This window comes from Rhinoraja longicauda, chromosome 38 (assembly GCF_053455715.1).
Source record: "Rhinoraja longicauda isolate Sanriku21f chromosome 38, sRhiLon1.1, whole genome shotgun sequence".
In the NCBI taxonomy this organism is placed as follows: domain Eukaryota; kingdom Metazoa; phylum Chordata; class Chondrichthyes; order Rajiformes; family Arhynchobatidae; genus Rhinoraja; species Rhinoraja longicauda.
Window position 1 is genome coordinate 685,345 of NC_135990.1, and position 12,874 is coordinate 698,218.

Here is a 12,874-nt window from a genome sequence, read left to right on the forward strand (position 1 = left end):
AACAGCCCCACCCGGGCACAAATGACAGGATCTGCTGAGCAGAAGTTGTGGTTTCCACAATCACCAGGAGAAAACAAAAAGCAACAGAAGTCTGAAGGTTTCTCATTGAGACATGCTCGAAAGTAAAGTGTAATGCTGAGCAGCATCTCACACAAAGGTATGATCATCCACACTGGGCAACATGGCAATGGTCTGGCTTCAATAGTACTTTTAAGCCTGCCCAGAAGCATTGCCAGCATCGTGTGTGATGAAGCTTATCCTGCTCCTGTCAAAAATGGCATTCTAGAGCAAAGTGCTGAGGGTCAGTCAATGCAAAAGGCTCCATGGGGATGGACTCAACATTGGTCCAATCTGCCAGTCCACACTAATTAGTGGGAATGTTTGTTAAAATCTATTGAACTATTTGCTCAAGGTCATATATGCAAAATTGCCAGGCTAACAGAAATAACAAGATTTAGATGAAAATAATGGTTTCAACACTCTTCATTTTGTTTGCATTGTTTTGAATAAGGTATATTTGAAACTGAAAAAAAGGCAGTGTTACATTTGAGATATCAATTAATTCTGAAGGAAAGTGTAAGATATTCCGAAATATCCAGAACTCAGTTAGTTGAAAAATAAAAACATCAACTAGTCACAGTTATCCATCGGTCATGTTAAGGATAACAACAAGAATATCACTGGAGGCAGGCTGACACTGAATCAGAGTGTGCAACCACAAGACTCTAGAATGAAGCCCTATCCAGAGTGGCTGTGTGTCATATGCACCAGATATGAAGCAGAATAAAATTTGTGCTTGCTGCAGCTTTACAGGTACATTAAACGCAGAAGCAACAAAATGCAATAAATCCTCAGTTGTTCCATGTTATGCAGACATGTTAGTGCAACAAGCATGTAAAGCATAATCATAGTGCAAAGTCTGTAGTGGTTCATTGCTGAGGTATGGTTGCGGTCAGGGTTGAGCAGGGTGTTTCACGAACCTCAAGGTTGATGGAGAGAAGCTATTCTTGAAAGTGAAACTAACGGTACAAGTTTGATAGAGGAATTTGAGGAAGCTTTCCTTATGATGATGACATTAAAATGCTTGGTTCAGGACAGATCCTGAAAGATAAATATGCCCAGGAACCTGAATCTTTTAACTTTTTTTACCACCATCCAACCAATGCCCGATCTACCAAACAAGTACATGGACCCGCAGTTTCCCCTTGCTGAAGTTAACAATAAGCTCTATGGTCTTGCTAAAGTTCAGAGCTGGATTTCGTACCTCTCAACCAGATCAACCAGATCCTTCCCGTACTCGTGTACACCGAAACCTGTATTGCTCAGCAAATTTTTAGATAGTGAGAAGCTGTACCTGGCTATGCAGTCATGGGTACAGAGAGGAGCATGGGATCGACTACACAGCCCTGAGGTACCCTGTGCTCATGATGTCAATCTGCACTGCTGGTCTGCTGATAAGCAAGATGAAGGTCCAGTTGCATGAGTGGAGACTAAGTTCCCCGGGTTACAGACAGTGAGTTTGGAAGGGGCAAAAGTCTTGAATGCTGATGAACAAACCGATGTACTTGTTCCTATTGTCCAAATGGTCCAGCGCAGAGTGGAGATTGCACCCGCTGTTAACTTGTAGCATTAGGCAAATAGTAGTGGGTCCAGGTCATTACTGAGGCAGGTGTTGATTTGTGTCATAACCAACATCTCCAAGTACTTCATCATAATGACCACAAGTACCACTAATCAATAGTCGTTGAGGCATGTCACTTCTTGGGCACTGACATTATAGATGCCCTTTTAAAGTAGGTGCTGTACGAAGAGGTTGAAGATGAAGATGAAAACTACAGCCAATTGGTCTGCACCGATTATGAGAATGCAGCCAAGGACGACATCAGGCCAGATGCTTTCCTCGTGAAGGTTCTTCTGGTGTCGGCCTCAGAGAATGAAATCACAGGGTAATTGGGGGTCATGGGGGCCCGTGAAGGTACGTTGTTGTTCTCCGTTTCGAAGCAAGCATTGAAAGCATGGAGCTCACCTGAGAGTGGTGCATCTGTCACTTCAGCCATTTACTTTAATCTTGTAGCAAGCCCTGCCATGTTACCGAGCATCTATCTGACCCTCAGTTTAGCCTAGAAGTGGCTCTTTGCATTCTTGGTGGCCTCCTAGACCATGAATGACTCAGCATCATCTGACTTGAACGCCACAGATCTGGCCCTCGGTTCATATTTCCTGGTTCATCCAAGGGACCTGGCTACGGAAAGCTCGGATGGTTTTGGAAGGAACAGACTCATCCACACACTTCCTTCTGAAGTCAGCAATAACTGGGATATATTTATTAAAGTCTGTTGCCAATTCCTTCGATATTGCCCGATCTACCAAGTTCAAGCAGCCGTGAAGTTGTTCCTCGGCTTTCCAATGACCAGCAATTCTCCTCACCAGAACTGGACTCTTCAGTCGCCAGTCATACACAGGAAGGAGCAAAGCCAGGTGATCTGGTTTTCTAAAGAGCGGGTGAGGCTTGGTGCGACAAACATCACTGTCAGTGAAGTGGAATTGATTTAGAGTATCTGATCTTCTGGTGCTGCAGGACGCATGTTGATGGTAGTTTGGAAGCATCTTCTGCAAGATAGCCTTGTTGAAATCCTTGGCTTTGATAGATAAGGTGTCGGGGTTCACGGTCTTGTGCCTGTTGACTACGGTATATAATTGCTCAAGTGCTAGCTAAATATCTGCCCAGGGCAGGAGATAGGCAGCAGTCATGGTGATGACAAATTCCCTTGGGAGGTAGATGGGATGGCACTTCAATAATCAATATTCCAGTTGGGGGAAGCAAGAGTTGGACAAATTGCACTACCACTTCCTGTTCCTGATGCCAACGTCCAATCCATGTTTCCAGTCACAATGGAAGCATCCACTGCACTTCCATGTACTGTACTTAGTGTGCCTGTGTCATGGAGTCAGGATCTGTGTCCATTCGGCAATAGTACCAATAATAATTTAGATGGTCCAGAAGAAGCATGTTAATTGATTCATTGTTTAAAACGAGGTACATTGATTCACGTTTAAAACAGGTATATTTAACATTATTCTGCCTGGCTGCTGGCAAAATGTCACCATATATTGACATCTTTCTTTCGCCCCTCCAAATGAGAGATATGCACTTTCCCCATTAGCTATGCAATTCAGGTTCTGAGGTTATCAGTGTAGAATCAAAAACAATGTTTGCATATCAATACTCAAAGCTAAGTCCGATTTGTTCGACAGTGAATGAGTATTAGGCTAGTCACAGCTTTGATGTTGCTTTTGTGTTGTCTCCTCCATGGCGAAATATGGAACAGATGCAAGTGTGTAGGGTTCCCATTTGCATCAACATAGATGGAATTATACAGTAGAGAATGATGATACACTCCAGATTTTGGAGAGCAATTGGGATGGTATGTGGCAATTTTACATATTTAGGCTGCACTTGGAGTACCGTGTGCAGTTCTGGTTGCCACACTAGGAAAAATGTGGTTGCCCTGAAGTGAGTACATTCACCAGGAAATCGTCTAGATGGACAAATTAGGTTTACGGTGGGACGAACGAGTTTTAATGGGGATTTTTAGACTGGTTGATATCTGGAACTCATTGCCCGAGGTAGTGATGAAATCAGATACAATCACTATTTTGAAGAGGTATTCAGACTGGCGGAATGGTAGAAGCATATACATCTAATGTGGGTAAATCTAATTAGTGTAGACAGGGGAAACTGTCATCAGCATGAATATGAAGGGCTGAAGTGTCCTTTTTGTTGCAACACAACTCTACAAAATCGCAGGGAGGAAGAATAGTTTACTTGAATTGGAACTTGGGGAGTAAATCTACACAGCCCATCCCAGAGGCGAATTCAGCTTGTGGAAGAAAATTCAGAGACTAGGGAAATCCCAGGTTTATATCAAACTTGTGTTGAACTAGCAGGCATCAGGGCAATAAGCACAGTAATATTGCAATTAATAGCCACATTAATGGGTGTTATGGACAAGCACTCTGACAATGGTTCAGGACAGAAAGGTCCGAATGGGAGGGGGAGTTAAAGTGCTGAGCAACCGGGAGATCAGGTGGGTTAAGGCGGACTGAGCGGAGGTGTTCAGCGAAATGATCACCAAGCCTACACTTGGTCTTGCCAATATCTGGAACAGCGGATACAGTAGATGAGGTTGGAGCAGGTGCAAGTGAACGTCTGCCTCACAAGAATAGACTGCCAGGGTCCTTGGATGGAGTCGAGGGGGGAGGTAAAGGGACAGGTGTTGCATCTCCTGCGGTTGCAGGGGAAAGTACCTGGGGAAGGGGTGGTTTGGGTGGGAACGAGTTGACCAGGGAGTTGCGGAGGGAACGATTTCTGCAGAAAGTAGAAAGGGGTGGAGATGGGAAGATGTGCCCATTAGTGGGATCCCGTTGGAGGTGGCAAAAGTGTTGGATGATTATATGCTGTATGTGACAGCTGATGGGGTGGAAGGTGAGGACAAATAAATAAATATCAATGAACCTTAATGTTGGAATTAAGAAAATACTCATCTGCATCAACTGTGGAGAGAGAAACAGTTGAAGGTAAATAGATTAATAGTCACAAAGGGATGGAGGAATGTGGAACTGACACATTCAAATATCATGCACAATTTTTATTAAATATCACTGTTAAAATATGTACCCCAGGCAGTGCCTTTAACAAACTTCTTCCAAGACTAAGGACAAGCTGCCAGCTTAATTTTTGTTTACAATAGACAATAGGTGCAGGAGTAGGCCATTCAGCCCTTCAAGCCAGCACCGCCATTCAATGCGATCATGGCTGATCAATCTCAATCAGTACCCCGTTCCTGCCTTCTCCCCATACCCCCTCACTCCGCTATCCTTAAGAGCTCTATCCAGCTCTCTCTTGAAAGCATCCAACGAATTGGCCTCCACTGCCTCTGAGGCAGAGAATTCCACACCTTCACCACTCTCTGACTGAAAAAGTTCTTCCTCATCTCCGTTCTAAATGGCCTACCCCTTATTCTTAAACTGTGGCCCCTTGTTCTGGACTCCCCCAATATTGGGAACATGTTTCCTGCCTCTAATTTGTCCAATCCCCTAATTATCTTATATGTTTCAATAAGATCCCCCCTCATCCTTCTAAATTCCAGTGTATACAAGCCTAATTGCTCCAGCCTTTCATCATACGACAGTCCCGCCATTCCGGGTTTAACCTAGTGAACCTATGCTGCACGCTTCCTCAAACCTACGCTTCCTCAAATTTGGAGACCAAAACTGCACACAGTACTCCAGGTGCGGTCTCACCAGGGCCCGGTACAACTGTAGAAGGACCTCTTTGCTCCTATACTCAACTCCTCTTGTTATGAAGGCCAACATTCCATTGGCTTTCTTCACTGCCTGCTGTACCTGCATGATTCCTTTCAGTGACTGATGCACTAGGACACCCAGATCTCGTTGAACATCCCCTCTTCCTAACTTGACACCATTCAGATAATAATCTGCCTTTCTATTCTTACTTCCAAAGTGAATAACCTCACACTTATCTACATTAAACTGCATCTGCCATATATCCGCCCACTCACACAACCTGTCCAAGTCACCCTGCAGCCTTATTGCATCTTCCTCACAATTCACACTACCCCCCAGCTTAGTATCATCTGCAAATTTGCTAATGGTACTTTAAATCCCTTCATCCAAGTCATTAATGTATATCGTAAATAGCTGGGGTCCCAGCACCGAACCTTGCAGTACCCCACTGGTCACTGCCTGCCATTCCGAAAGGGACCCATTTATCCCCACTCTTTGCTTTCTGTCTGTCAACCAATTTTCTATCCATGTCAGTACCCTACCCCCAATACCATGTGCTCTAATTTTGCCCACTAATCTCCTATGTGGGACCTTGTCGAAGGCTTTCTGAAAGTCGAGGTTCACCACATCCACTGACTCTCCCCTGTCAATTTTCCTAGTTACATCCTCAAAAAATTCCAGTAGATTTGTCAAGCATGATTTCCCCTTCGTAAATCCATGCTGACTCGGAATGATCCTGTTACTGCTATCCAAATGCTCAGCAATTTCGTCTTTTATAATTGACTCCAGCATCTTCCCCACCACTGATGTCAGACTAACTGGTCTATAATTACCCGTTTTCTCTCTCCCTCCTTTCTTAAAAAGTGGGATAACATTTGCTATCCTCCAATCCACAGGAACTGATCCTGAATCTATAGAACATTGAAAAATGATCTCCAATGCTTCCACTATTTCTAGAGCCACCTCCTTAAGTACCCTGGCCTGGGATGCAGACCATGAGGCCCTGGGGATTTATCAGCCTTCAGTCCCATCAGTCTACCCAAAACCATTTCCTGCCTAATGTGGATTTCCTTCAGTTCCTCCATCACCCTAGGTTCTCCGGCCCCTAGAACATTTGGGAGATTGTGTGTATCTTCCTCAGTGAAGACAGATCCAAAGTAACGGTTTAACTCGTCTGCCATTTCTTTGTTCCCCATAATAAATTCCCCTGCTTCTGTCTTCAAGGGACCCACATTTGCCTTGACTATTTTTTTCCTCTTCACGTACCTAAAAAAACTTTTAAACTAGGAGTTTACCGAAAATGTAGGCTGATTGTCAGGCATTAAATTATATTGGTTGCATCCCTTTCCCAATATTTAAGACATTCTTGATTCTGCTTGGCCATTTGTACTTTTCAGATGAAATGTCTGATTGAGGCAACAAGGACAGTACGAATAAAATAAACTAAAAGATCTGGCCAATCAATAAATAGGAGTTTGTCTGGCTGCTAGCTTAAGCCTGCCCAACTAAACAGTAATTTTAGCTGACACGGTAGAAATATGCTGAAATTCAAAAAGAAAAAGCCTATATTTCAGATATTGGACTATATCTTACATTTCAGTTAACTTATCCAAATACATTAAGCAATGGAAATACAGAAATTCAATGGTCTATAAGCCTATGGACGAGATAAACTGCATCCAAATGACACTCCATTTCCTAATATCATACACATGCACGCTACACCGTATTAAACGAAACTAAGATCAACCATATATGTCCCAACTAGTAAGAAAATAGATGTTCTATATACCTTTCTGGCATTTGCCCAGACCCTCTTCAAGCCTTCTTGGGACCCTGCTGAAAACGAGCCACTGGCAACAATCCCAAGAAAACCAGTCAAACAGGCCAGCAACGTCTCTCTCCTCCTCGCAATGGTCCAATGTACCCCTGCGTTCCCATCCGCATCGCACTCCCCTACTTGCACCCCAGAGCCCCACGTCTGTCGCCCTTCCACTCTGCAGGGCCCTGGTCCTGTGCGGCCTGTCTCCTCGGGCTTTCCTCCGGTACGATGGCCGGATAAGGCTTACCTCGATGACCTCGTTGACCTCCCGAATGCACTCCACCATGTGCTGGACAATCTGCTCGGCGCTCAGCACCTCATAGCGGTAATCCTCTTCTTCCTGCTCGGCGCCCAGGCCTCCCAGCCCGCCCAGGCCTCCCAGGCCGCCGCCGCCGCCACCGCCAACCCCGTCGCCGTCCTGCCCGGGCTCCAGGCCGGGTTCCTGCATCTCCACCTCGCCGATCTCGAAGTTGTCCTCGGGCTCGCTCTCCTCGCTGTACTCGTCCTCGTCATACATGTAGCCCTCGTCCGAGTCCATGGTGGCGCCGGTGGCGGGTGTGAGCTGCCGGTGTGTGGGGTTGTCCCTGCCTCAGGCTCCGCTCCGCACTCCTCCCGGCAGCGCTACCGCAACAAAGGGACTGGGCCGCGCTCTCTCTCCCGGCGACGCGCGCGCCCGCCCGCCTCCGCCGTCACTTCCGCCCCTCAGACGCGCCGCTTCCGCTACACCATAGTGCCCCTCTGTGACGTCAACTGCCGCTCGCCGCTCCGCCGGTTCCACGCTCTTGGCGGGAAGCGCACGCGGCCTCGGCGCCGGCGTGAGCGAGCGTCCGTCCGTCCGTCTCCCATCCAAACTACCTCACAGTCACTCACTGTCCGTCCGCTCACTCTCCCTCAGCTCGACCCTCTCACCAGCACCGGTCGAGGAGGAGAAGGGAATGAATGCCCGGTCAGCACGGCTCGGTCCCCGGTCAGTACTCTCTCTCTCTCTCTCTCTCGATCCCTTCACACCCTCCACCCTCTCACCGCCCTCCCTGACTCATTTCCACATCTTACTCGCAACTAAACTTCTCTGGTAAACCGCCACCAAAATTCCAATTGAAGTTTAAAACTTTCAACGGGAAAAATAATTCTCACCGACTGGAAACAAACCGAATCCACCCGTCGGGATGAGTACATTCCAGTGTGTGTCGGGTAGATAGATGTTAACCTATAATATGGCCGTAGTTCGTCATCTGATGAGATCCAAAGTTGTCCACATTCCTTCCATTTTGTAGCTTTCAGGCAAACTTCGACTGAAGTTGCTGCAGACATCCACTGTGCTGGAGTAAAGGGTTATCTGTTGGGCATGAATGAGGAGTCGTGAGATGTCAGAGTGATCTTTGAGGTAGTTTATGCCGAATGGTTCTGTGCTACTTAGAATATGGCCATACTTTCTATAGATTTACAATGTAAGCTGTGTTGTCACATTCCTAATTGGCTTTGAGAAGATGGTGGTGAGGAGTGTTGGATTTCAACAATGCCATTGGGTTGGGAACTCCAGGCATTAGACACTGCAACACTGAAGAAAAATATAGTGAATAACAAAGGGGACGCTACATGCAGGTGATGGTATAAGAACATGTAATAGAAGTCAGTGCAAACCTTTTGCCCCCCTTCCACCATCTCTACCTCCTCGCCACTTTCCTGCATTAACCTGCATACACCGCAAGAAATTACAAATAATTGTTGGCGTTGCCCAGACTATCACGCAAACCAACCTTTCGTCCATTGACTCCATCTACACTTCACGCTGCCTCGGCAATACCACCAGCGTAGTAAAGGATGAGTCTCACCCTACAAGAGTACAGAAGTGTGAAATTGCACACCTCCGGAATCAGGGACTGTTTTGTCCCTGACGAACCATCCTATCACCAACTAGAGAGCTGTCCTGGCCCTGCCATCTGCTTCATTGGAGACCTTCAGCCTATATGTAATCGGACTTTACTGGACATTATCTTGCACTAAATGTTATTCCCTTTATCATGTATATGTACACTGTGGACAGATTGGTTGTAATCATGTATAATCGTTTTGCTGACTGGATAGCACACAACAAAAAGCTTTTCACTGTACCTCAGTACACGTGACAATAATAAACTAAATTAAACTCCTATCTCTCAGTATCCAAAAGTATATGGGTCTCTTTCTTCAATATATTCAGTAATTGAAATTCCACAGCCTTTTTGGGTACAAAATTGCAAAGGTCCTGCATAAATAAATTCTACCCTGAATAACCAACCTTTTATTTTGGGACAAGTTTATGGTCAATGATAAATTCATGGATATTAATTGAGGTACTCTAAGATGGTAACTTTATTGGCTGTCAAGGTCTGGTTTTCAGACACTGCAGCCAAGGGAACCATCATCCCATCACTTACCTTGACAAGTTCCATAATAGTCTTCTACATTCCAGTGGGATGATGTCTCATTTTGTTCTCAACCTTAGAGACTACAGGCACAGTCTGTTTAATTCCTCCTTATTCAGAAATTCTGCCATCAAACTGGCGAACCCTTACTGGTGAACCCTTACCCATTCCTTCTCTCCAGAGATGCTGCATGTCTCGCTGAGTTACTCCAGCATTTTGTGTGAACCTTTACTGCACTTTCTCTATATCCTTTCTTGGGTAGGGAGACTAGACCTATACATAATATTTCAAGTGTGGACTCACCAGGTCTCTATATAATTGCAGCGTCTTTCCTCTGCTGTAAATCATCTTGTAATAGAGGCCAAGTTATCCTTTGTCTTCGTTTGAACACTTACCAGTCTCTCATCATTTAGAAAATACTGCTTTGTTATTTTTTTCCCAAAGTAGGCAATCTCCTACTTTTTTAGATTAAAGTTTTCCATCTGTCTTGTGCTCACCATTCACTTAGCCCTTTTATATCCTCCGAAACCTCGCTGAATCCTCTGCACCCATCTTAAGATCACCAGCTAACCTGGATTTGTTCCACTTCATCCCTTCATCAAATCATTGACACTGATTTTGGGCAGCTGGGGATCATGCACTAATCCCTGCCGCATTGTAATTGTCACGTTTTAGCTGGAAAATTACATGATTATTTATTCTCTCTGTTTTGGCCCTTTAATTATTCCTTAATCGATATCAATATTCTATCCCAATTACCTTTGCTCTAGTTTAGTTTAACAATATCTTTATCATCTTATCAAAATGTTCTGAAAGTCCAAATGTTCCACATTCCCCACCACTTAAACCAAAGGTATTTAAAATACTGAGAATTCCTTCTCTCCTGAGATGCTGCCTGACCTGCTGAGTTACTCCAGCATTTTGTGAATAAATACCTTCGATTTGTACCAGCATCTGCAGTTATTTTCTTAAAATACTGAGGTCAGGCAGCATCTGTGGTAAAAGAAAACCTCCTTTATTTTCGACTTTCACCTTATTCACTCCATTAAATGCTCATCTGTGACTTTTCTTCCCTTCCTTGGTTCTATAACTCCACCTTAGAGGATTAGTTAGTGATCATTGTGCAAATGTTCCAGTAAAAATCAATACTTTTAAAGAAAGAAAAGAGAACATTTGAAATGTTGAAAGAGAACCTCTGAACAAATAAAGCTTAACGCTTTTCCAATCTCAAGTGTACTCACGATTTATCCCTCCCAGTGCAAGATGTAAAATTGCAGTCCTGTGCAGTCTATTTCCATCTTGTGAAAGTTATCCACTGCCATGAAATGAAAACAATTTGTTTTTGTGCTACAATCAAGTCTCAGAAATCCTGTGGCAATGTGAACAAATGTGGATGTATCTGGAGCTGTAATAAAGAAAGGTTCTTAAAAATTATCTTTTTGTTTTGCATATAAATGTTATAGCTACTTACAGACATGGCAAATGTGGGCTTGTCTTAAGTTGCCTTTGTGTGGCAATAAAGCTGGTCTATGACTTCTAACATGATAACACATGTAAAATCGTTTGCATTTTTGAGCAGGAAATATCAGTTTAGCCAATTATTTTTATGTTAAAGTTTCTGAGTGTGTTCTGTAGATCTTATAGGTCACACATGTCCATCGCCATTGTGCATCATCATTAAGATGAGTAAAGCTTTCAGAATCATAAGAGGCAAAATAATTGACTTGCAAGGCACCACCATGGAATATCATTTGGTAGCACAAAATGCTGGGACAGGCAGCATCTCTGGAGAGAAGGAATGGGTGACGTTTCGGGTCGAGTCCCTTCTTCAGACTGATGTCAGGGGAGTGGGCGGATCAGAGATAGAATGTAGTCAGACACAGTAAGACTGGTTTATTCACAAAATGCTGGAGTAACTCAGCAGGTCAGGCAGCATCTCGGGAGAGAAGGAATGGGAGACGTTTCGGGTCGAGACCCTTCTTCAGACTGGTGGCAGAACTGGGAAGGGGGAGGGGATGGAGAGAGAGGGAAAGCTAGGGCTATTTGAAGTTAGAGAAGTCAATGTTCATACCGCTGGGGTGTAAGCTACCAAAGCGAGATATGAAGTGCTGTTCCTTCAATTTGCGCTGGGCCTCACTGACAATGGAGGAGGCCCAGGACTGAAAGGTCAGACTGGGAAGGGGAGTTAAAGTGCTGAGCAACTGGGAGATCATGTAGATTAAGGCGGACTGAGCGGAGGTGTTCAGCGAAACGATCGCTGAGCCTGTGCTTGTTTTTGACGATATACAGGAGTTGACACCTGGAACAGCGGATACAGTAGATCACACAATGCTCCAAATGTGGCTTATATCCCCTGTAAAGCTGCATCATGATTTCCTGATTCTTATATTCAATGCTCTAACCAATGAAAGCAAGAATACCATATGTCTTCTATACCACTCTACTTGTGTTGCCCATTTCAGGGAGTTTGGGACTTAGACACCAGGATCCCTCTACATCAATGCTGATAAGGGTCATCCCATTGATTGTATATTTTCCCCTTACATTTGACGGTCCAAAGTGCAACACCTCACACTTGCTCGGATTAAACTCCATGTGTCAGTTCTCCAACTCAAGAGTCAAGAGTGTTTTATTGTCATATGTCCCAGACACAACAAGGACATTCTTACTTGCAGCAGTACAACCAAATATGTAAACACAGTACTCTGTACACAATATAATAAACAGAAATTACGCTGTATTCCTTGACAGACTTCCTCACAATCCACGATCCCAGCAATCTTGGTCTCATCTGCAAACTTACTAACCAATCTGTCGATTTCACAAAATGCTGGAGTAACTCAGCAGGTCAGGCAGCATCTCAGGAGAGAAGGAATGGGCGACGTTTCGGGTCGAGACCCTTCTTCAGACTGATGTCAGGTGGGCGGGACAAAGGAAGGATATAGGTGCAGACAGGAAGATAGAGGGAGAACTGGGAAGGGGAGGGGAAGAGAGGGACAGAGGAACTATCTAAAGTTGGAGAAGTCAATGTTCATACCGCTGGGCTGCAAGCTGCCCAAGTGAAATATGAGGTGCTGTTCCTCCAATTTCCGGTGGGCCTCACTATGGCACTGGAGGAGACCCATGACAGAAAGTTCAGACTGGGAGGGGGAGTTGAAATGCTCAGCCACGGGGAGATCAGGTTGGTTGAGGCGGACTGAACGAAGCGAAGGTGTTGAGCGAAACGATCGCCGAGCCTGCGTTTGGTTTCGCCAATGTAAATAAGTTGACATCTAGAGCAGTGGATACAATAGATGAGGTTGGAGGAGGTGCAGGTGAACCTCTGTCTCACCTGGAAAGA

The 12,874-nt window shown here is 44.8% G+C and overlaps 2 protein-coding genes across 5 annotated transcripts in view; one reads left to right on the top strand and one right to left on the bottom strand.

Moving 5' to 3' along the window:
* The window catches only part of LOC144610827 (E3 ubiquitin-protein ligase ARIH1), a 59,342-nt gene extending 51,535 nt beyond the window's left edge, over positions 1–7,807 (bottom strand). For all 4 annotated transcript variants that reach the window (XM_078429756.1, XM_078429755.1, XM_078429754.1 and 1 more), the window contains exon 1: positions 7,377–7,807. In XM_078429756.1, the coding sequence (XP_078285882.1) occupies positions 7,377–7,667 (291 nt within the window). In that variant the 5' untranslated portion in view covers positions 7,668–7,807. The remainder of the gene's footprint in view (positions 1–7,376) is intronic.
* The window catches only part of LOC144610852 (chondroitin sulfate proteoglycan 4-like), a 91,470-nt gene continuing 86,261 nt past the window's right edge, over positions 7,666–12,874 (top strand). Inside the window, exons 1-2 of the mRNA XM_078429823.1 lie at positions 7,666–7,686; positions 7,749–7,944. Coding sequence (XP_078285949.1) covers positions 7,666–7,686; positions 7,749–7,944 — 217 coding nt within the window. The remainder of the gene's footprint in view (positions 7,687–7,748; positions 7,945–12,874) is intronic.